At 38.8% G+C, this 24698-nt stretch overlaps 1 protein-coding gene and 1 non-coding gene across 2 annotated transcripts; both read right to left on the bottom strand.

Moving 5' to 3' along the window:
- Positions 1 to 6477: 6477 nt before the first annotated feature.
- LOC145018155 (protein DOUBLE-STRAND BREAK FORMATION) lies at positions 6478 to 8977 on the bottom strand. The gene is made up of 6 exons (XM_078976061.1): positions 8913 to 8977; positions 8607 to 8814; positions 7880 to 8023; positions 7560 to 7701; positions 7237 to 7432; positions 6478 to 6631 (listed from the first exon to the last, which is right to left on the bottom strand). The coding sequence occupies exons 1-5, from the start codon at positions 8975 to 8977 to the stop codon at positions 7272 to 7274; spliced, it is 720 nt and encodes a 239-aa protein (XP_078832187.1). The 3' UTR covers positions 6478 to 6631; positions 7237 to 7271.
- Positions 8978 to 9068: 91 nt separating this feature from the next.
- On the bottom strand, positions 9069 to 9142 carry TRNAI-AAU (transfer RNA isoleucine (anticodon AAU)). The gene has a single exon. It is a non-coding gene; the product is annotated as a tRNA-Ile (tRNA).
- Positions 9143 to 24698: the final 15556 nt, after the last annotated feature.

Consider the following 24698-nt stretch of genomic DNA (forward strand, 5'->3'; position numbering starts at 1 on the left):
GAGAGGTCCAAACATCAGAGTAAATGCATGAGAAACAGTAGAATCAGAAGAACTAAATGGAAGTTTGACATGTTTTCCAGTTTGACAAGCATGTCACAAAGAAGTAAAGTCATTTTTATTACATGGAATCAATTTATTGGATAAAAGAAATTTCAAAACATGGTTGCTAGGATGACTAAGGCGTTGGTGCCAAACCGAAGAGCTTGTAGTAACGAGAGCTTGAGGAGTTTGAGGGAGAACCGGGTAGAGCGGGCCATCACTGTCACATCAGATTAGGGGTAGAGAAGTCCTGTAATCCCTGACAGTAAAACCAAAATCATCAAATTCAACGGAGCATTTATTTTCACAAGTGAATTTAAGTACAGAAATTAGATTTTCGATGATTGAAGGTGTGATGAGGACATTGTTTAGATAAAGAGGACGATGATTGTTTTGTATATGAAATAAGGTATGTCCGGTCGCAACTACAGGTATTTTGGTACCATCACCAACTATGATATTATGACAAGTATTCTTATCAAGAAAGGATTGGAGTATAACTTGGTTTGCATGAATGTGGTCCGTTTCACCCGTGTCCATATCCCATTCGCCCGGTCTTGAAGTGACATGGAGCTAAATAATTGTGAAGGAGTTGTGGGCTATTGCTCGGTCCCAAACTAGGCCCACGATGGAGTTTTTGTAGCATTTGTGTGTTGGGTTGGTGCAGGGAAAGTGGCAGCAAGATGGGCTTGTGCTATGGTAAGTGATCCGGAGGATAAAAATTGTCATTAAGTAGTTGGCATAAGGTCATGGATGAAAAGAATCGTGCTTGTCTCGACATTGGGTGTATTTTTGTGCTAAATCAAGCACTTCTCTTCAAGTGGGTGCGGTGGATTTTGAATAACCTTAATGCTCTTTTGGTTCAAGTGATATCGGATATTCAAGTTGTTCACGGTCTTATTGGTCTTCTGTTATCGACACATAAGACGAACACGACATGGTTGAACATTCCCAAGGTTTTTAATGCCTTGCCTGAGAAAGATGTTAATCTTGTTTTATTTTTTTAGGAAAGAATTAAAGAATTTTCAAGTACTTCCTTTTGGAATGAAGTGTGGAAAATGGTTGTTCATTCATCTATTTAATTTCCTACTATCAAAAGATGAAATAGAACAAACTGGTGGATTTAGTGTTTTCATTAGGGGGAGGGTGTTAAAGGTGAGCAATGGGATGTTTTTCTTGATCGCTTTAAAGGTTGTGTCTTTCTCACCAGCTTGGCAATTAGAGGTGCTCTCTATTTGGTTTAGGGGAGTTCTCAGTTAGCTCAACTAGAGATTTTATTAATCACAATTTCTTGGTTATTGATTTCATTCATACTGGATAGAATTTGTTAATCCATGTTAAGATAGCTCGACTAGAGATTTTATTAATCACAATTTCTTGGTTATTGATTTCATTCATATCGGATAGAATTCGTTAATCCATGTTAAGATAGCTCGACTAGAGATTTTATTAATCACCATTTCTTAGTTATTGATTTCATTCATACTGGATAGAATTCGTTAATCCATGTTAAGATAGCTCGACTAGAGATTTTATTAATCACCATTTCTTGGTTACTGATTTCATTCATACTGGATAGAATTCGTTAATCCATGTTAAGATAGCTCGACTAGAGATTTTATTAATCACCATTTCTTGGTTATTGATTACATTCATACTGGATAGAATTCGTTAATCCATGTTAAGATCAACGTTCTTGTTTGGCATTTGTTTTTAGGCAAGCTTCCTACGAGAGATAATTTACTAAGTAACGGTTTCGACATCCCTACAACGCTTTGCCCAGTTTGTGAGGTGGGGGTAGAGTCTTCAAACCACCATTTTTTCTCTTGTGCCATTTCTCATTCAGTTTAAGGTGTTGTTTGTTTTTTTAAGTCAAAATGTCTGCAGTCTGCGGACCACATCTACAAGTTTTTGCGGCATAAGAGGTTGACAAAATCTCTACAGTCTACAATAAAAAAAACTGTTTGTTTTTAACGTCTATAACTTGTGAAATAAATTGATTTTTCAAACTTAATTTCATATCATAAACATTAAAAATGCATTTTCAGCAAAAAAACAAAAAAAAAACAAAACAAAACAGTGATCCATGTTTTTTTTTTTTTTTTGTATATGTTAAAATGAGATCTGAAGGCCTTTGAAGACAGTGGTTCATGTCTACGCCAGGAAGATCTCGTGTAGACGTTTTTTGATCTGCGCACTTCCAAAAAACAAACACTTTGCGAATGCATATATCTGCGTGTTGTCTGCACGACACAGACAAAAGTGGTTGTGCAGATCTTCATTAAAAAAAAAAAAAAAAAAAAAAAAAGCCCCTAAGACAACTTGGGAGATGATGAGGCTTAAGTCTTCCTAGTTTTTTAATCATATGACGGTTGATTAACTTGGTTTTCTGGGTTCCAGTTGATTAACTTACAATTTATTAAGTAAGTTAATTTTTCTCCATTTGAAATAGTTTTAATTTTCCAATTACATAATTTAGCGGTGATATGTGAACAACCTCTTGCCAAATATCAATGTGGCTCATATTTGAGGGAACAAGTCTACCTTTTCAAATGAGTCTGCATAGCCGCACAACCAAATAATACTCGCATACTCTACCTTTTCAAAGTTAACACCCACACTAATCAATTTAACTTTATGTAATTTGATTTTGATTCCGGACGCCATAAAAAATATAAGAATACGAACCAAAGCTCTTGCATTTTGAAGGGACCAATCACACAAACACATCTCAACATCATCATCATCATCATCAAATAATATGAAACCTTAAGTTATTATTGCCAACATCAACCCCTAGAAAATATTATTCGAAATAGCTTCATTAATATTAACAAGAAGCTCTTCCATAGCAATAATAAACAAAAAAGATGATAAATAGTCACCCTACCGTAAACCGCTTTTAATTTTAAATTCTTCTAAAGGAGACTCATTAATCAAGATAAAAGTCATGGAAGATTTAAGAGTTGGATGCTTTAAAAACGTTATCTTCAATCAAATCCCAAAACTTATAAAAAACGAAATTAAAACCATCGAATCCGAGTAGTTTATCAATTATCACTAACGCAATCCCACACCGCCTTTTTAATCTCTCACGTGTAAAATAAGATTCAACAAAATCAAGTTGATGATGAGAAAACCTTTTTAACCATCCACTTTAAATGCTCTATTTATATATTTCGTTAACCGTTTTGGTTATTTTTGGTAAAATCAATGATCATGATGCTTAACTCGTTGATGATTGATTGTAGAGTTGTAGTTTAGTTTTTGTTTTGTATAGATGGAATTCTAATGATATAATAATAGGCTGAGCACATGCATTATATAAAATTGTATTAAACCTTGGCTACCTATTTATACGATTTCAAATCCGAACACTCATTTTTTTGGCAGTCACCACCGTCCTTTTTATTATGCTTACAAAAATAATTATAATTCAGGATTTTCTTATATGTTTACAAATACCAACTTATTCACGTAATGCATAGTTTCGAATCTTCTTAATTTGAACAATAATTAAATATAATTAGTCAATGATATTCTTTTTTATCTATTTGAATCAATACTTATTTCTATATATAATAACAAATATAAAATAAAGCCATGGAATAATCTTTGGTACATAAGCTTAAGTTCATTTCAATTTTATACATATTTTTTTATCTGTTTGCATGGTAAATTGTTTAATTAAAAATTGGTAAACCGTATTATTTAAAAGGTCCGAGTCAACCCGTTCAAAGCCCACACGAGAGATTGAAAGGTCAATCAGTATACCATTTCCTTCCTAATACATATATATCATTTGTATTATTTTGGATATGCCATGAAACACCGGTAATATTTTGCATATATGTTTTATATGCAAACAATGCATGGAATGATGTAATGACCATTTGCAAGTTAATTTAGTTTTAGATCACTAAATATCCTAACTGTATGTATTCTAAAATTGTATGTATTCTAAATGTACACTTGATCCTATTAATTTATAACCTAACCTCATAGTTGCAATTTAAAAGTATAAAAAAAAAAAAAAAAAAATGTTGAGTTGGGTCAAACCACAACTAACAAGGGTACCATTTTATTTATGAGAGAGTCAAATGGCAATTAAAGAGTCACATGACCATATTCACCTTTGGGTTGCAAACATCCTCAGAAACTAAGGTAAACTAAAGGGAATCTAATCTAACCCACCACCCCTAGGAACATGGCCTTCTAAATGTCTACAGGAACAAAATTATATATAATTTAGTAGTAGCTAGTAACAACACCAATATATTCGAAACCACAACCTACCAACAATTAATGCAAACCAATTAACAAGATCCGACATGAGGCTGGCTCAAGTCTTTTACAATTTAAAAACAAAAACCTAGCTATTTCAAAATCTTCATCTTGAACTAATAAATCAAAACTCATTATTGATAGTGTTATTTAAGATATTAATTTGATCTTTTAAAAGAGAAAGATTCTAAGGTACGTACTACACTTGGATTAAATTGACCTCAACACCAACACCAACCCCAACCCCACATAAATATAAATTAGAGACCACTGTAGTTAATGATTCTCACGAGGCTTCTGAAACATTTGTATAATTTTTAGTCCTATTCAGAAATCATCGTAGAACCCTATATATATATATATATATATATATATATATATATATATATATATATATATATATATATATATATATATATATAGCTGAAAAGGATTCTTTCCAACACTAACACCAACACCTAGAGAGACTGCATTTAATGACTTCCACATGATTCCAAGCTTCTAATCTTTCATTCCAAGAAAAACAGCTCTCTTTCCCTAGTTGTCTTTGGCTTCGGATAATGTAAACTTTTGGATTTTAAATTAATTCCATAGAATTTGTCCTATCACCCATGCAACTATGCAAGTGTCTATGTTTTTTTTATCGAAAATATAAAAAACAATAACGACAAAATACCATTTGCTTCCTAATTTCTAGTTTTCTACTTTTCTTTTCTAATGCCAATAGCTTAAAACCGGCCTACTACTACCGCACTAAACACAGTAGTCTGCATAAGTTATTGATTTTAGAGTAAATTATATTTTTGGTCCCTGGGTATAGCTTACTTTTTAATTTTGGTTCCAAAAACTTTTTTTTTTTTACAATTTTGGTCCGTATTTAAAGTTTTTGTAACATTTTTATCCATGATTCCAAGTAATATGAGTATGACTATTTTTTGGAACGAAATTGCAAAAATTAGCTATACTCTGAGACCAAAAATAGTCATTTTACTTAAAATATGAACCGATAAAGTATTACATGAACCTCAAATTTAGACCAAAATTGCAAAAAAAATGCAACGAAATTGCAAAACATACTAGAGACCGATTTGTAACAGATCCATGTTGGGCTATTTCACATAAAACAATGATTTTTGGTCTAATCTATTGAATAAATCTGATTTTTTAACCCAAAGCAAAAAATAATTAAGTTTGTTTTGGGTCTGATTTAATCAAGAAAAACAGCCAATCGCATTTTTTGTTTCCCTATACCATGACGAGTCTGACTTCCTTGAGTCCCTTCCATATTACACTTCGACACTTTGTAACTCCATATTATTATTATTATAGAATATTACATATACTATATACTTTATGTTATGTGTTTATATGACAATTATAATATTAATTATTAGTGGTCTGATATATAAATTAAACAGCGGGCAATAACAATCATTTGATTTTTGATTGCATATAAAAAGTGAAGGTAATGTGTTGTTCTAACTTATTAGGTCACAAACATGTATGATATAGAGAAGAAGAAGATGAAGGGTAGGGTCTAGGAAGAAGGGATAGTGCAGTGGGGACAGGATGAGAACCTTGTAAACTTTTTTGTTTGAATATTAGGTATTTTTTATAAGATGAAGGAACCTCAGTCAGAGTGAGTGTGTGTGTGTGTTTATTAAATTGATGTAATAAAAAATGAAGAAAAACAGACATCTTTCCCCGTCTTGAAGAAATATAAAACGTGAGAGCTCCAATGTAAACATTGAATGCAAATTTGATGATTTGGAAGATTCGGTAGTGGGGATGTGTGTGGGTTTTCTATTTTTATATTCAGCAACACAAATGGAGACAAGAAGGCAATCTTTGACAATTTGTGGTTGTGGGGTATGTGAAAGTGACCAGCATGAGCACAAGACATACTCTCCCACCTTCCCATCGAAATTATAATAACTAACTTCTAAGATCAACATAAATCTTAACTATATCTAATAATATATAGTTATATACCATCAACTATGTTGATAAAAAAATAAAAATAAAAAAATTGTATTTTATTGTATATATATATATACAGGTTGAATCTGCAAATTTAATTCTGTTAGTTGTAAATTCGTTTAATAATGTCACATCCTGATAGAATCATATTAAAAAAATGTTTTGGGGAAAAAAAGAACAAAAATAATTGCTAAAAAAAAATCTTCAGCATTAAGACTGCCCTGAATTCTAATTGCCGGAACAGAAGGAGGTTGGAATTTCCAATGCAGAAGAGCCCAGGCTTCTATTCAAAAAGTTCCAAAACTGCAAAGTGTCGTCTAAACCATTTCTGAAGGGATGTAAATAATAATATTAATAATAATACTGTAATAATAGTCGACAGAAGTGGCAGAAGCAATAGGCATGTGATTCCATGGCCAATGGACCATACTATTATTATGTTGCTGCATATTAACTCTTTTAAACTTTTTTATTGTAGTCATTAATTACATATTTACTCACTTTTGTTTATTCTGCATATTGGTATGAGGATGGAACATGGACTACTTCAAAAATGCAAAGGTAGTCATAGTCAATTCTCTCCAAAGGAACAAAGGTAAAACCGAAGTGTTGGTAAAGTAGTGGAAATCGCTATTGTTAATTCTCTCCAAAGGTCATACTCAAAGAAACAAAATCCAATAAATTAATGTTATTAATCACATAGACTGAACTAATTTATAAATAACTGAGAAAATTAATTTTTATTATCTGAGCCCATAATAAGTACCTGCTCAGGCAATTTATTTAAAGTTGGGCCAAAGATACTTAGGCCCATCTAATCGCAGACATCTTATCATTAGTAATAAGAAAAAGGACAAGATACTTAGGCCCACCAATGCAATGCCATATATCATATATGCTATATTAACAAGGTAAAAGGGGAAGCACGTGGACCTTAGTGTCATGTCATGTAGTCTGATGATAATCTGCTATAGTCTTCGAAGTTGTTGCAGTTTTCGTGTGTTATGCTTCTTAATTCCATTCCTGAACAGAATGCTGGCTGAATGTTGCTTTTTTTTTATTACAGGCATGGAAATGTTGTCACATTCAGCTGTTTTCTTTTTCAAGTACTCTACTCCTTGTGCCTGAACTGATTTCTCACAGAACAGATTATATTGATCAGACATTAGCATCAAATATAATCTCCCTAGTAAATATTTCAACCATGATATCCACTTAAATACAACTAAATGTAATAAGGAGAAAATAAGGCATACCAGATTGTGAAGCAGCTCTGATCATAGCAAGGTCCTTCAATCGATTGACTTTTCTAATTGCTTCAATGTCAGATAATGCATCTGTCTCTTTTGGTTTAAGCACATCATTTGTTTGAAAGCAAGCAAGTGCTTTCTCACATGCCTACGGAATGAAATAAAATTTAAATTATCATCTGTTCCAAACAGGAACTATGTATGAAAAGAAAGATTTCACTATTGACAAGTTCCATTTATATATGTTAATTTAAATCTATGTTTTAGAAGTTCCATTTTGTCTTAAGCTATGCTCAGAAAAATCAGTAAATGGAAGAACCTGACACCTTTCTAGCAATGGCATAAAACCGGTTCTCAAAGGCATGCTCAGCAAAAGTGAACCATTCACCATATGAAACATGTAGCTGATTATCTGTAGCTGACTTCAGTTCTCGTAGAATCAGTGCCTCATATCTCAGAGACAAGCAACTCTGTAAATAATCAAGTTGACACATATATTAAGCAGAAATACATAACAAAATCAAAAGCTGCCATGTGTATATATTCAATGTATAGAATGCAAGTGCAGTATGAATGCCAATGAAATATCAAATTGATCTAGACTTAATCTCATTTAACATACAAATTGATCTTGTAGTAGTTCCTATCTTATGTTTAATAAGGCCAATGAAATATCATGATGCCTAACATATGATGCTTTAACCTAGTGATCAGTTCACTCACTGTTCCTAACTTCCAGATCATTTTTTTTTCTCTTCATCTCGTCAAAGCTTAGTACCACGAATTAAATGCCAATCTGATCCACCAACAATTTAAGATCATCAACGAATATCAAACATGCGATTTCCATCAAATTAATAATTAGTCATATTTTGTGAAAATCCAATGTGATCACATAGTTACATACAAACAGGCACACATCATTACAATATACTAATACCTCCCTTGCAAAACCCTATCTACCAAAATGTACCAATGCACACAAGTGAACTTGAGAAAATCTACGAAAAACATATGAAATCAACGAAAGGACATGATATTTTAAGGACCTGCCTCTAGATCGCCGATAAATGCAAAAGCGTGAACGAAAAATTCTATGATCAGAAGCTTGTGATCAACAGATTTCTCCTTAAATTCGCTAAGAGCACATAGAGATTCATGTCTCATGAAGTCTCTCAGGCTCCGCCGAACATCTAGCATCAACTTCACGTCTCTGCTGATCAAAACCGACTCCAGAATGCGTAGAGTTCCGTCGTCAAATCTGACCAACTCAATGGATTTTGATCCGAAATCGTGTGATTATGTAATTAAAAAAAGTGTTATTCCGAGCAATTTCAAGGGTTTGTAGAGGGAAATTACCTTCTGGTTTGTATCAGGGAGCGAAAGAGAGAAATTTGCTGGGAGACGACTTCACTGTCACACATTTTAACGATGAATTTGGCGGATGTTTCCGAATGGTTTATTTATATTATATTTCAAAAACTTGAAACAAAAAAAAAAAAAAAAAAAAAAAAGTGGCCCATGCAGGTTTCGAACCTGCGACCTTCGCGTTATTAGCACGACGCTCTAACCAACTGAGCTAATGGGCCAATTTGATTTTGAGGTCTTCATTAATTATAAGATTTGCTAACTTCATATATAATATATTACTTATTTCCTATTTATTCTCATCCAAAAACCAGATACACTTTGTTTTCGTTTGACTATATTACTGATAAAAGATGGACATTAAAAGTTGGTTTCTACGAAATATAATAATTTTCTTTATTGATTAAACTTTATGAAAGAAACAAAATGCATAAAAAATTAAAGTATTTTCATTGGCATTGTCCACACATTCTCCGAATGGTAAATAATGTGCGGTTTGTTCACAAAAAAACAAATCTATTTTCACTCACATGTGATTTAAGGGTGTATGAACTCGTGCATTAAATGATGATAAAGAAGGTCGTACCGATAGTATCATGATTTTACTGACGTGTGGGTTCAACAATACGAGAGATGGCCCGGTTCACCATCTATCTCAACTATCTCTACTAGTCGTTTAATGACTAGTATGGATGAGTACCAGATGGAACCAATACCGAATTGAGTCAAAAGTCGATATCAAGCATCGAGTTGTATTAGAAGTCTTGTGGTACCGATTTGTGGTACTAGAACTAAACTGGAGGGGCGAAACGGTTAACTTGACGGTTCATGGGCAAGTCATGTTATTTCTTAAATAAACATAGAGGTGGATTATGTTATTACTTCATGATCAAAAAACTCAACAATTTAGGTTATCTTCTCTCTCTAGATAATTATATAACTTTGCAGAAGTATGACTAATTAAATAGGGGCAATTTTGTAAAGAAAAAATATTATTGTTTGTTTCATGTTTAATTAAGAGGGTTACATCACGTGGTAATAAAAATGGATGTAGTAAATAGCAACGTATTTTCTCTAGTTAAATATTATTTTATTTTACTAGTCGTGTACACGGATATGCCTATGTTTACTATTATAAATATTATTATATTCCCTAGAAAAAGTTGACTCATTGTTGGTTGGTATTTGTTGTGGCTTCAACTCTATATCCAGTAAGCTACTTCTAAGCCATTATCTTTCCTTGTCCTAAATTTTCAACCAAATATAAATTTTTTAAAGTGTGGTTTAAATAACCAAAAAACATCTTTTAAAAGAAGCATAAATCTTCATTTGATTCAAACATCGTAAAACAAAATATAAAGTTTAGCGAAAGTCTCAAAACAAAAACAAAACATAGATGCAAGTACAGTCACGCTTACACTCTTCTCATTCTCACCGGAACAACCTAAAACATTTAAATATAAAGAGTCAACATAAATCTTAGTGAGTTCCCCAATATACTATATATTCCATCACATATACAATACATACAATTATAGGCTCCCAGCCATCCTCCTATTAGACATGTAGGCTCTCATCCATCATCCCATAAAACTTTAGCTTCCTATTCATCCTCATGTTAGGCATGTAGGCTCCCATATCATCTCATAGGGTCACATATAATCTCATCATACAACCTTCCAATTATCATAACAAAATAATACTCTAGTCTAATCATACAATCGTACACTAGCAATACACATATATTTTACTAATCAAATGACATATAATATCACACATAGTATAGTAAGAAAACTCACCTGGAGCTAGAAATCTAAGCCTCACATACAAGACTCCTCAAATGAACCAACTAGCATGAACCATTTAAATTCATCATTAGATGCATCTCATTATTCATAACCAATGAGAGGTCAAAACTCAGTCAAAAACTCCATGTCGATTAAAGTTTGACCAAAATTCAAATTGCTCAAAAGTCAATAGTCAATGCGTCCACACGTCGTGACCAACATTTAGTTGTGTTGCGACCACTAAAATCCAAAACAGTTGCAAACCATGCCTCGCTTCAGGTCGCGACCATGGGTTGGTCGCATTTGACTTCATGGGCAGAACAACCACTTTTATTAAGTGTTTAATCCGTTAATTCAGGTGCAATAACTTTCCAGATATCATCTTGGGAGGTGTCTAATGGATACAAATCCAAGCTTTCGTAACATGTAAGCCCCAAACACTAATCGTAGATCAAAATAAAACCAAATAGGTTGGGGCTCTCTTTCAAGGATTAAAGAGATTTTATGCATGCACTCTTTTTGCCTCAATAAGTTTAAAAGATCTAATCAAATTACCCACATACTTGTAACATCCTCTTTCGAGACGTTTCTTAATTCAGGATTCATGGACCTTAATTCGACCATGTAAGGCCTTGGGTTACAAGGGAATGGACTTTAGACTCTTTTGGATGTGGATAATATTGGTTATGTAATCTAAACTCTTAGTTTGTGTTTTGGAGTCAAAGTGTAAAATGGGAAAAATGATGTTTCAGGGTTCTTGCATAAATTAAGAATTTTAGTTCGAGATGTTTTTAGTCATAAGTAACTAGATAGAGTTGTAGAGATCGTCGACACCTTTCTGTAGATATAAAGATTGTTGAAAACGTAGTTAGAACGAAGAAGTTATGGCTGTTTGAAGTTAAGCTAGAAGAAGAGAGCCTGGTAGTACGTTGGGCGTATACTAAGAGTATGTTGGGCGTACTGGGCTGAGGAAGTCACGTTTTTAGGGTGTCACGTTGGGCGTAACTTTTGGTGCGTTAGGCGTACCACCATAGAGTAAAAACCCTAATTTCATAGTTTTGAGTCCTATTTAAGGTCTCTAACCCCTTGGGGGTCCTTCCTATCATGAGCATCCACACTCTTGAGCCTCTAACTCGAAACCTTATCCTCCTTTAACTTATTTTGAGTCTTGACATCATTTATGAGCTTAATTCTCCATTATAAGGTGGAATCTTGAAGAAAAAGGTGGTGGCAAAGTGTATGGAATAAGGATTCAAGCATTGATCTAGCAAGATTACATCATTTCTGGACCTTTGTGAGTAAAAAAATTCAAACTTGCTCATTAGTTTCATAGATCTTGTTAATTTTTATATTTGTCACTTTTTGGTCACTTTGGTGCATAAATTTTAGATCTTGAAAGTTTATGACCTTATTATGGATAAAGTTGAAAAACTTTATCCATCTAAACATCATATTGATTCAGATTTGAAGGTTGGAGACTTGGACTTAATGGATTAAATTGAGAAAGATGCATTTTTGGTCCCTTTGAGATTTAAAGACTAGATCTAGGTTATTTGGACCATCCTAATGGGTAAAGTTGGAAATTTTATCCATTATGGTGCTATTAGGAACCATAAAATGTGATATTGGTCCTTATATCCCCTCCATGCAAGAGTTATGATGTCTTAATGGATTATTAAGTTGGGGTTTTAGCTTTTGGACATTTTTAGCCATGGAAAATCATAAAGGTGGAAACTTTATGACTTAGAACGATGTTTTGGGTCTAGATCTGAATTTGGATGAATGGTTTTTGAGGAATAAGTGCTTAATGAGAAGGTTTGGACCTAGGTATAGTACATTAGGCATACCAAGAGGTATGATGCAGACATTGAGTTAGAACCCTATAGTTTGGGTGAGTCACGACCACGCCCAATGTGGTGATTGAATACATAGGGCGTACTCAGCCAGTTTGACTTTTTGACGAGGAATTTGACCAAGTTTGACCTAACGGAATTTTAGGTAACTTGAATAGTAGCTTGAGACTTGGGTCCCTGTTAATGGTATAGGTGACCGATAAAGATAGCTTTTTGAGCAGTGACTGGTGCATTTATTCTTTCAGACTGTGAAGTGAGTCTTTTCACTGTTCTTATGGGTCGAAGGCACCAATTCCGGCCCAATGGATTGTGTACTAGATGTATTTATGACTCTTGCATGTTCGTATGACTGGGTTGAAATATACCCCATGGTTAGGCCCCAGGGTTGGGCCCATTATTTCGTGATCGGATTGTAATATACCCCATAATTGGGCCCATGTATGTATTATTGGGTTGAAAGAAACCTCGGGGCTAGGCCCCCGTATGTATGATTAGGTTAAAAGAAACCTGAGGGTTGGGCCCATGATTGTATGTTGGGTTGGAATATACCCCAGTGATAGGCCCAATGATATGTATTGCATGTGGTACTTTGTAGAACTCACTAAGTATTGTGCTTACAGTTTATGTTTATGGTTTCAGGTATTTCCATTTCCAAAAGGAAGGGCCTGACTTGATCGCACTTTATCCCCTAGAGTTTTATTCCGTAATGAATGTTTACAAATTACTCTAATGTTTTGAGAATACTTTGATCTGCCCGTCTTTTGGAATAATGAATAAATGGATTTAACTTATTTAAAATGAAATTTTTACTTGATATTTTATAACGTTACAAGTTGGTATCAGAGCCTTGGTGTAGCACCTGGTTTCTGGTATGTGAATCTTATTCGAATATTGCCTATTTTAGCCTTGGACTCGGTGAGTCATAGGTCCGACTCGCCGAGTAGAGACGTGACCCATGTCACGTTTTAAGTTAGCGACTCGGCGAGTCCATATCCTGGACTCGGCGAGTCGCCGTTGTTGGATGAAACCCTAAGTTTCAGGGGTTTGCACCCTATTTAAACGACTTAACTGCCCCAAGCCAGCCCTCATTCACCCTTAGAGCCCTGTATCCCTCGTTCTAAGTTGTTCCTTGAGAGTTTGAGGCTATTGTGTGTGTTTTTGAAGCTTTTGAAGGAGGAAGGAAGTAGATGCAGAAGAAGGGAAGCCATCCAGGAAACTATTGTGTTGTTCCAGCAGTTCCCTTGAGGTATAACCTGTTTTCCCCATGATTCTATGCTTAAAACTTCATTTGGGTCTTTCTTGGTCAAATCCCCAAGCTTGTATGTGCATTATATGTCGTAATAAGATGTTTGGCCTTTGGATCTAGGCAAGATTGAGCTCCAGGAGCTCAGATCTGTTAGCTTTATGGCCCCATGTTGCTTGTTAGCCCTAGATCTACCCTTTTAAGGCATTTTGAGCCCTAAAATCCATATTGGTGAATATCCACACGTAAAGTTGGAAACTTTACGTGTGATTTGTGTCCTAGAAGTCCAGATCTATGAATAGCATGGACTGGAATCGAGCAAATCGGTGTATTTGGTGGATGCATGGCGGCGACTCGGCGAGTCGTATATGTGACTCGGCGAGTCTGGTCGCGAGTCACCGAATTGGTCCCTTGTGATGTATCGAGTTTGAGCCGTGAGTCACAGGGGGTGACTCGGTGAGTTGGGAGCTGAACTCACCCATGTTAGGACTCGGCGAGTCAATTCCCTAACTCGGCGAGTCCAAGGCAATCTTCATAGCTCAAGAACAGACTCGGCGAGTTGTTCATACAACTCGGCGAGTCTTAGCATGAGTGTTCTTCGGATGAAGATGAACTCGACGAGTTGTTCATACAACTCGGCGAGTAGGATGCATGGGTTGAATGCCAGTTTAGGAGATGAACTCGTCGAGTCATAGCCTAACTCAACGAGTAGAATCAGGGACCCAGGACAATTGTCTGGTCAGGGACTCGGCGAGTTGGAGAGCCAACTCGGCGAGTCGGGTCAACTAAAAGTTGACTCTGATTTGACTTAGGGCTAGACCAGGGGTAAAATGGTCTTTTTACCCAAAGGACAGTTAGCATTGTATGATTAAGTATATTGTGGGAATTACAGCCGGGGAGTTTCCGGAGCAGCAGCAGCAGTAGTAGGTGATCAATTCCCACACAGACCAGCAGCTATTTCGAGGTGAGTTTCCTTTCCAGTAGGAATGGGTCTAAGGCACCAAGGCCGACCCGTGTAGACGAGATGTTAGTACTAGAGTGTGGGCCGAGCCCGTACCTCTGGGTTTAGTCAAGTATGAAATATGTGTTAATATGATAGAGTTGCTTATACTTGTTGTCTGCGTGATACTTGTATGTTATGGGTTAGCGGTTGAGTGTGGGCAGGGCCCGTATCTCTCCGAGGTTGGAGTGTGGGCTAGGCCCGTATCTCCCCGATAGCGAAGTGTGGGCAGGGCCCGTATCTTCACAAGTGTGGGCGAGGCCCGTATCTCCCGGCTAGCGAAGTGTGGGCAGAGCGCGTATCTTCCCGAGTGTGGGCAAGGCCCGTAACTCCTAGCTGAACATTGTTTGTTATATGTTTGTATGGTATGGGGTATTATGGGGGAACTCACTAAGCTTTATGCTTACAATTTCAGTTTTGGTTTCAGGTACCTCCTCAGCTAGGGGAAAGGAGCCGGCGCGGTAGCAGCATGTCACACACACACTCTCCGGTTTCCGCATTTACGAGCTTTTCTGGGATTGATACTCTGATATTCTGATTAGTTGTATGTTTTGGTTTTCAGACATGGTTCAGTTTATATTATGGTTGATCAAACGATGTTTTAGTTATTAATATTTTCTAAAGTAACGTTTTTTAAACAAATTTTTTTTTTTGGATGTGAAAATTGGGTCGTTACACTTGGTTTGAGGGATTCGGGCACACTCTCGGGTGTGTCTGAACTCAATTTGAGGAGTTAATAAAATCTAAGGTTGTAAAAAACGCTCGACATTAGCTAGTCAATTGATTGGGTTAATGGATTAATCAGCTAGGCATAGATTAATCAAGGACCATTAATTGCTAATTTGTTGAATTAAAAAAAATAAATATGACTAATATTATATCAAAGTTCGTAAATACGACTAATATCATAACAAAATAGGTTAGTATGATTAATATAATACTAATCATACCTCAAATAGTTTCTATTGAGATAGAACTTCTTCAAAGTGTTTAAATTTCATCGGTTTATATCATTTCACTCATTATGTATGGAGGGACTAATCGCTAAGCACCCTCTAGTCGATCGAGTAGCGCCTAGGGATTAATCAGAGATTAATCGGGACTTGGTCAGGATTTTTACAACAGTGATAAAATCTTTTAAATGAAAAATGAGTTTTCCAAAAAGGTTTTTAAGAAAAAAGGGGTTTGATGCATGCAAGCAGCCGAGCTTAAGTAAGTATTTCCCAAAATACCCATACACGTGTTATGCTTATTGTTTTGGTATGAGTTTATGAGAACTACATACTAGATCATGGATAAGGATCTGCTCGGGATTTACATGATAGAATGCTAGGAAAGATACCTTTATATGCCTATTGATTGAGCTTTTGAAATTGCATGCTAGTATGGATTTCAAATGTTGGATAGATGGCCTGATTTGTGATGCCTTGTAGCCTAGGAGTATTTGGATGCTATGTTAGATATGGAATATATACTGGTGGAATTGATTGCTAAGGTGTACGCTTTAAAAATTGTATATGATTAGGATCATATAGCCCTAGAAGGACTGATTTGGCCTTAATTCCTGTTCCTTATCTGGTTTTGCGCTTAAGGTAGAATCATTCATTCGATAGTCTATGTGATCCCATTTTGCGTATAATTTTCATGCATAAGGCAACCAACAATGTTGGTAGAAGTTCCTAGCATCATTAAAGCAAGTTAGTTGCGGGATGCCTTCTTATATTTTGTGGCCTATAGAGTGTTACTGCCCGAATGTTGCTTGCTTTGTACTTTGTGGGACCCATATTCATGTGAACTAACTATTAGATGAATATGTTAAGTTACATGCTGCAAAGGTTAAATAGTTTTAGAGTGATTGTTTTTTCCCTATCGCGCAGCTCTCATTTCAGTCTAACTGTTGTAGGGATGGGTCTTTTCTTCGAAAGATTATTTAAGTTTTGTTGCATGTAATTGTATTCATGAAGTAGTTAGTTGATATTAATAGGGGTTATTCGGCAGCTAATGACAGGGTTCGGTGGGAATCCTTAGAGAGCCTAGGAAGTGCCTTAGAGGAATGGGTGTGTTGTTTAGTGGTGTATATATGTTTGAGAGCGTGTATATGTGATTGGATCGAACGGTAGTGGACATAAGTAGTTACTTATAGGATCCGAAATGATTCTTGAGGAAAGTACGGATTGGTGTGGAAGGTAGTATTGGGCCCATATTACTCAAAGCACAGGATTCGTACTTGAATCGATGAAAATTTTAGGGATTCTAAGGAGCTGATTGAGGCTAGATTGTATGGTTTGTCACCATGGCTCATTAAAATGTGTTTCTGTCTTATTCGGTTTATCGGTTATGGTTGTTTAGGCTGAGGATGGGCGTGGTAATTGCTTGAGCCTTAATGGCAATGTCAGTTTGGGTTTAAATGGTGCATACATGTGTGAGTTAGTTGATTTTGAGGTCTCGAGAGCCTTTCTCGAGGTAGTTGATGGGTTTTGAGCATTACAACATTCATATGTGCACATGCAACCCTAATTGCTTTGGATCTAGGTTTTTTCTCAAGTTATACATGCAAATTAATTTTCCAAAGCAAGAACCCTAATTCTAAGATAGAAAATCAAAATCTAATCATATTAGGGTTTAGAAGACTACATTTCTTGTTGATAGCTTGATCTTGACCTTCAAGAGCTTAGTTCCTCAAGCGTTGCACCTCTAATGGAGTCACAAACACCACTTAGCAAAGGATGAATAAGAGAGAGTTGATGGAGGCTTCTTGATTTCGACTAGGGTTCTCTAAGAATGCATAGGGTCGAAAACTGTAAGCCAAGGGTCCTTTATATAGCTGAGGTTGCTAGGGTTTAGGTGTAAACCCTAATTCTCTGCTTAAGCCTTAAGCAATCCATGGACACGTTCTAGAAGGCCCTTTGACGAAATCTCTATGGGCTTCCCATAGATTTTGTCCACTCCTTCTTGTAGAAGTCCACCAGCCCAACTTGCAACTATCAATGATTTGCAATATCAATCCCGTTACTTTTAATCAGTCTATTTTGATCACTAAATTAATTCCAAATTAATTACTCATCAATACTAATTAAATAATATGATTTCTCAATTCATATATTATTCTTATAATATATTAATAAATCATTTATCAACCTCTTTCTCCATAATTCATCCTCTCAAGTTGTTATGGTGAAGGCAACCTAAAAGGACCATGCTACTATCGGATCAAGTACATACCAATTATAGTTATAGACTTAGACACCTAATCCAACAGTCTCCCACTTGGATAAGTCTAATAACTATAACTGCCAATGCAAATTCATAATCTGATTAGCAATCGTAGCTCTCAAAAGTCGATGTTGAACTCTGACCTAGTCATTGATGAGTCCTTTAAATAAGGGATCATATAATCCTCCGTTCTGCAAGATATCATGTGGAAAAGACATGGAACATAATCATTCTCAATGTCTAACAGTTTGTTTCCCGACTTCTGATTTGTTTGACATAGAACTTGATTGAACACATCAATTCAGTCCTGACCGTGCCCGACACATAAGTCAACAAAAAATAATCGAGGGGCCCAAGATATCTCTTTCACCCTCTTAGGATAAAAAGAAAGATAAACTTTAACTTATATGTTTGTACTATTTACTCATCAAATCGTACACAACAACATGTTTTATAACATCAAGTTACTGATGCGTTTATGCATTATCAATGCACAACCAAGTTGTAAACAACAACTCATATATCTCAGTTTAAAGATTGTACGATATTATCGTCTCACAATCACTCATGATAAATTCCATGAAGTGATTCACATGATCAAGGCCGAGCATCAGACGCTACATGGTAAGCTGCAACCTCTAGAGATTCCCATCTGGAAATGGGAACGGATCGTAATGGATTTCACCACGAAGTTGCCGAAGACGGCAAAGGGGTTCGATGCTATATGGGTCATCGTGGATTGATTGACCAAGAGTGACCATTTCCTAGCCATACGAGAGAGTTCGTCGGTAGAGAAGTGGGTTGACCTGTACGTCAACGAGATTGTCTCTCGCCATGGGGTCCCAGTTTCCATTGTTTCCGATCGGGATGTCAGATTTACTTCCTGTTTTTGGTAGAAGTTCCACGAGGAACTGGGTACGAGACTGCATTTTAGTACGACGTTCCATCTGTAGACTGATAGGCAGAGTGAGTGGACCATTCAGACCCTCAAGGATATGTTGAGGGTGTGTGTCAAGTTGGGATTCCCACCTACCGCTTGCAAAGTTCGTGTAACATCCCGAAATCGCAAAAGTAAAGTTGAAGGGCTAAAAGTGTAAGTTTTAGAGGGTGACTCGGCGAGTCCATGGATAGACTCGGCGAGTCAGGTCGCGACTATGGTCGCGTATCAAGTGGCCTACTCGGCGAGTCCAAATATGGACTCGGCAAGTAGGTGCTGTATGGAGAAAACCCTAATTTTCGGGGTTGAGCCCTATATAAAGAGCATTATGCCCCTCCACAGCCTCCCTTATTCCCCCTTGAGTCCCAGAAACCCTAAATTCGTGGAGAGTCCCATTATTGAGCAAATTAGAGCTTGGAGAGGTGTTGGTTGAAGAAATCTTGAAGGAGAAGTGGCTTGGATCAAAGGGCTTTGCTTGGATTCGAGTTTGGTTGCTGTTGAGGCATCTTTTGGAGGTAATACTTTCGTTCTTGGGTTGTATCTTCCTAGTTTCTCATTTTGGGGTTGAGTGGGGAGCTTGGTTGTGTGGCATCTTGAGGTTTGGGGGATGGATCTGAGGTTGCTACCTCAGATCTGGAGTGGAGAAGATCTTAAGAGCATTAAAGCCCCTGTTCTTGTGTTGTTAATGAAGCTACCATGTCCCAAACCTTGGTTTTAAGGTGAATAAGGCCTAAATCTCTTTAGATTCACGTAAAGTTTGCCACTTTACGTGATGGATGGATTGTAGGAGGTTGGATCTATGTTTTGGATCAATTGCATGGCCTGAGATGCTTCTGTATGGATTCAGACCGGTGGTACTCGACGAGTCACATGGGTGGACTCGACGAGTCCATTTGGACTCGGCGAGTCTTGTTGAGGAAGTCCTAATATTTCTGGTTGAGTCGATGAATCGGTGAGTCAAGGGATGACTCGGTGAGTTGGGTGCGAGTGGACTCAGAGTTGTTGGACTCGACGAGTCTTGGGGTGACTCGGCGAGTTGGGTCGCTAATTGAGGGAAGTTCTGAGCATAAGGACTCGGCGAGTCATCGGGTTAACTCGGCGAGTAGGGTCAGTCAGGGGTTGACTTTGACTTGTCCAAGGTTGACCAGTTGTCTTCCAGGGGTATTTTGGTAATTAAGGGTATTTGTTGAGTTGTATGTTTTGATGTTCAGTGGAGGAGTTCGTGTCAGAGTCCGGAGCAGCGGGATCTTATCCTTTCAGCCGACAGTTTCGAGGTGAGTTATCCTCACTATATCAACAGCGTCTAAGGCACCAAGGCCGGCCCTTTATTGGATTGAGATTCAGATATGGTTATTATGATATTGTTTGATGTGTCTGCATCCTGGTAGCTAGGGTGGTACATGCTAGGAGACCTTGTTAAGGTCAGTTTCCCGATATATAGAGTGATGCTATGCTAGTGACCGGTTAGGTCGGTAACCTGGTTAGGGTAATGATATGCTATGTGATCTGTTTGTTCGGTTTGTTGACTATGACTGTTATATGATTGTATGTTTTGTGCACATGGTTGTTTGGAATGGAGATGGGTTGAGGCGGGTCCTGCTTTGTGCTGTAGGCCAAGATACCCAGGGCGGATCGGTTATTCTGAAGGCCCAGCGAGCGGTCCGGATAGGCTGTAGGCCCCACGAGGGCGGACCAGACGTGCCGAGGCTCGGAGAGTGGACCAGGCCAACTGAAGGCCCGATGCGGGCGGACCAGTCACACTGTAGACTCAGAGAGTGGACCAGGTGGGTTGAAGGCCCGATGCGGGCGGACCAGTCCCACTGTAGACTCGAAGGACATGACTAGACCTGGAGGATGGATCCGATGGACTGAAGACCCGATACGGCGGACTAGTCACACAGTAGACCCGATATGCATGGCTGTTCTATGTTCTGTTATGTTATGTATGTTTTATATGCTTTGGACCGGAAGGTCGTAGCCTGGAAGGGCGTATACGTGGTTGGTATTTTGGGGGTATCTCACTAAGCTTTCGGGCTTACAGTTGTGGTTTAATGTTTTTCAGGTTCTTCAGGAGACCGTGGCAAGGCGAAGGCGCAATCGTACCGCTCCTCACAATTTTGTAGCAATGTGATTCTGGGAATACTCTAAATGATTTGTATTGAAAACCTTTTGTAAACATTTTAATGAAAATCGGGTTGTTTTGAAAATTTTAAATTGGTCGTATTTTTCGGATGTTACAAGTTGGTATCAGAGCCTTGGTTTGAGTGAATTGGAGGAACACTTGTGTGACTCCAGTCTCAAATCGAGGAGGGTTTTCAAAAAGAGAATTTAAAATGGTTTTCAAAATAAGTAAAGGAGGACGTGGAGGTACGATCAGCCGGAGCCAGTAAGTAACCCCAAAATACCATACATGACAATTGTTTTATTGAGCTTTGATAGAACAGCATGCTAGAGTTAGGCTAGGGATCTTCAGGATTTCTTGATGAGTTGCCTGATTTATGATGCCTGCTAGCCTAGGGTTCCTTGTGAGAGATTTCTAGTGTTCCTCTAGTTGTGAGGATAGAGCGTTGTTATGTATGTCGCTAGGGTGTTGTGGAAGTACTTCATACAAATATGGGTATGTGTGGAAGGTAGTATGGGCCCGTACTACTGAAAGCACGGACCCATACGCGTATCAGGGAAACCATGACCTCTAGGGTTGGGATGAGAGCTGGTTCCCGGGATAGTGGAATATGTCTGAGATTTGGTGTTTTATTTTCAGTATGGAGATTTCAGGGCACGCTAGGAGTGGATCTGGGTCAGGATCAGGAGCAGGAGAGGGAGTTCCGGGTGGGTCTGTACAACCCGAGGTTGTCAGTCAGATGAGTACGCACGAGTTGGATGCGAGGATTCGTGAGATCCTGCATGATGAGGTTGCTGCATTGTTTCGGGCTGAGCTGTCGGAGTTGTTTGGGTCGATCAAGACCGCCATGGTGGAGTGTTTTGATGAGCGCTATGCGGCTCTCACGGAGACGGCTGCCGCGGCGGCTACAGCAGCTGTAGCAGCGGCAGGGGGAGGAGCTAGTAGAGGTTTTCACTATCGGGACTTCGATAATACGAAGCCTCCCACTTTTGATGGAGTTCAGGATCCGATCGTTGCTATGAGATGGTTATCAGATGTGGAGGGATGTTTCTTCACGTGTTCATGCCCTGCTGATGAGAGGGTGAGGTGCGCTCTGAACCTGTTAAGGCTCGGGGCAAAGGATTGGTGGAGATTGACCATGGGGTCATACTCGGATGTGCAGAAGGCTGCGATTTCATGGGATCGGTTCAGAGAGATGTTCAGCACTCGTTATGTTCTGCAGGTCGAGAGGGAGAGGTTGGCTCATGAGTTCTTGGAGCTGAAACAGGATTCGGAGTCGGTGGCGGAAATCACCAGGATGTTTACTAAGCGGGCGATGTTTTGCCCTGAGTTCGCTTCGGAGCAGGCTCAGATGTCTCGATATCTGAGTATGCTAAAGAGAGACATCAGACAGTTTGTGTCTGCGCAGAGGTGCAAGATTTTGCTGGAGTTGCAGGAGGCCGCCAGGCGGCGTAAGTTAGAGATTGAGTTGCAGATGCGTGAGCTGAGGCAAGCTCCAGTTCAGTCGCAGCCGGCGACGAAACGGTCTAAGACCGTTGATTCCAGGATGGGAGATCAGGGTAGCCACATTTGTGGAAAGTGTGGAAAGGGTCACACCGGGGTTTGTCGATCCGGTGGAGCATGCCGCAAGTGCGGAAAGGAGGGACACTATGCGAGGGATTGTCGGCAGTCAGTGCCGGTTCGGGATTTGAGGATATGCTATCATTGTCATCAGGTTGGACATTTGAAGGTCAACTGTCCACGGCTTGTTGCAGGACCGGTGCAGGCTCTAGCACCGGCTACGTTGAGGATCACAGGTGGAGGTCAGGGTGCAGCGGAGCCCCCAAGGGCTTAGGGTCGTGTTTTTCAGCTTGCTGTTGCGGGTATGTTCTTTCTGCTGTTTTTGATTATTTATGATTGTTGTGGAGTATTGTTATCTGTTGGTTTCGTCAGTTGGGTATGGAATTGCGTTTTGGGTTTTCGTGTGGTATCCGTTGTTCCCTGAGGGTTTGGCGAGTTGCGATCGAGATTTCGTTTTGGTATCCTTTGTTCCTTGAAGGATCGATATGGTTATGGATTAGTACGTCGAGCTATAGTTGATTATCTTTGTGAGGGTTGGTGGCGGATGCGGCGTTGGTTTAAAGGCCCGGTAGATTCTGCAGTCTGAGGAATGGATAGTTGAAGATTGGGTTCCTTTCGAGCGGGTTGTGCAGCCTGGAAACATGATTTGTATGAAAGTTGTTGGCGCTGGTGAGAAACATTTTGCGTGTAAGTGTTGATTTTTTGCAAGGTTGCTTTGGGAGATCGGTGATGGCGACCGGTGATTATTTGTCAGTGTCTTAAGTGGGGGAGAATTGGAAATTCTCCGGATTATCGTTGGGCCTGAGTGGTTGTTTAGCTGCTTTGGGAATTCAGCGGTATTTCTTTCAGCCGAGAGCAGGCTCGTATGGGTGGGTATCAGGCGTGCGGGGCGGAATACAGACCTAGAACAATTGATTGTGGAAGGCATGGGATCAGGCCGGGATCGAGTAGGTATGATGGAGATAGAGTTCGGAACCCCTAGAGGGCTAGAACGATATGCATGGGAGGATCTCCCGAAGGGATAGTTCGGAATGATGAATGCTAGTTGAGCGGTCCGGATAGACTGAAGGCCGGTAGGCGTACCAGTCAGACCAAAGGCTCGGAGGATAGTCCAGTCAGATTGGCTGAAGGTTCTGAGAGTGGTCCAGATTGGCTGAAGGCCTGGGGAGGCGGTCCAATCATGCTGAAGACTCTGCGAGTATTGTTGGATCGGTTCGAGGTTATGGGTCGCGTATGTTGTAGTGTGATTACATTAGGAGGTCTGGCCCCGGGTAGCGATCTTGAGCAGTGAAGGTAGTGCATGGGCTTGAGAGTCCCTGTGATGAGAGTCAAAGTAGTGGTGATGCATGGATGTCGGGTACGCTTTAAAGAGGTAATGTAGCATGGGATGAGCACCATAGTGCCTGTCATGGTGACTGGGCGGACGAGTGGTTTCCTTGGTAAGGAAAGAGGGAGGAATGAAATTCCGAAAAGGGAGTGCGAATTCAGGAAGTGAAAGCGGCAGTGTAGAGTTATGATTGGAGTGGTCCGTCGATGGTCTTTGAGTAGTGTGTTGCGGCGGTAGAATAAAAGCTCATTCGACTTGATATGTTGCTCAGGGCGTGGAGGGAATACCGTGGCGTAGAGCCAGGGAGAGGGGTTCGGAAGGGATACAGAGAAAGAGTCTTAGACTCTCAGTGAGATTCTGATCAGGGTTTTGGGTATGTATTAGCGGTTCATCCTGGAAGGATGTTTGAGGATATCATCAGTGTATCAGGTTTTCCAAACCTGAGGGTGCTAGAGCTAGATCAGCATGTGTGTGTGATTGCGAGAGGAGAACTCGGGGGAGTTGCTCCGGAATGGAAGAATGGGTCTTTCGGTCGTCATGGGATGGATAGAGTGGAATTCGGATCGGGGATCCGATGGTTCGTGGCTTTATAGCCATATGAGTCAAGTGAAAGATGAGAATTGGAGCAGTAAGGCATCATGGGTAATACTCGGTTGTTGAGTGTGGTTATCGGAGGGTACAGCTGGTGCCCGGTTTAAGTAGGTGGTGGGGACACCGTATGGAAGGAGAAAGTGA

This window comes from Lactuca saligna, chromosome 9, assembly GCF_052625555.1.
Source record: "Lactuca saligna cultivar CGN05327 chromosome 9, ASM5262555v1, whole genome shotgun sequence".
Lineage (NCBI taxonomy): Eukaryota > Viridiplantae > Streptophyta > Magnoliopsida > Asterales > Asteraceae > Lactuca > Lactuca saligna.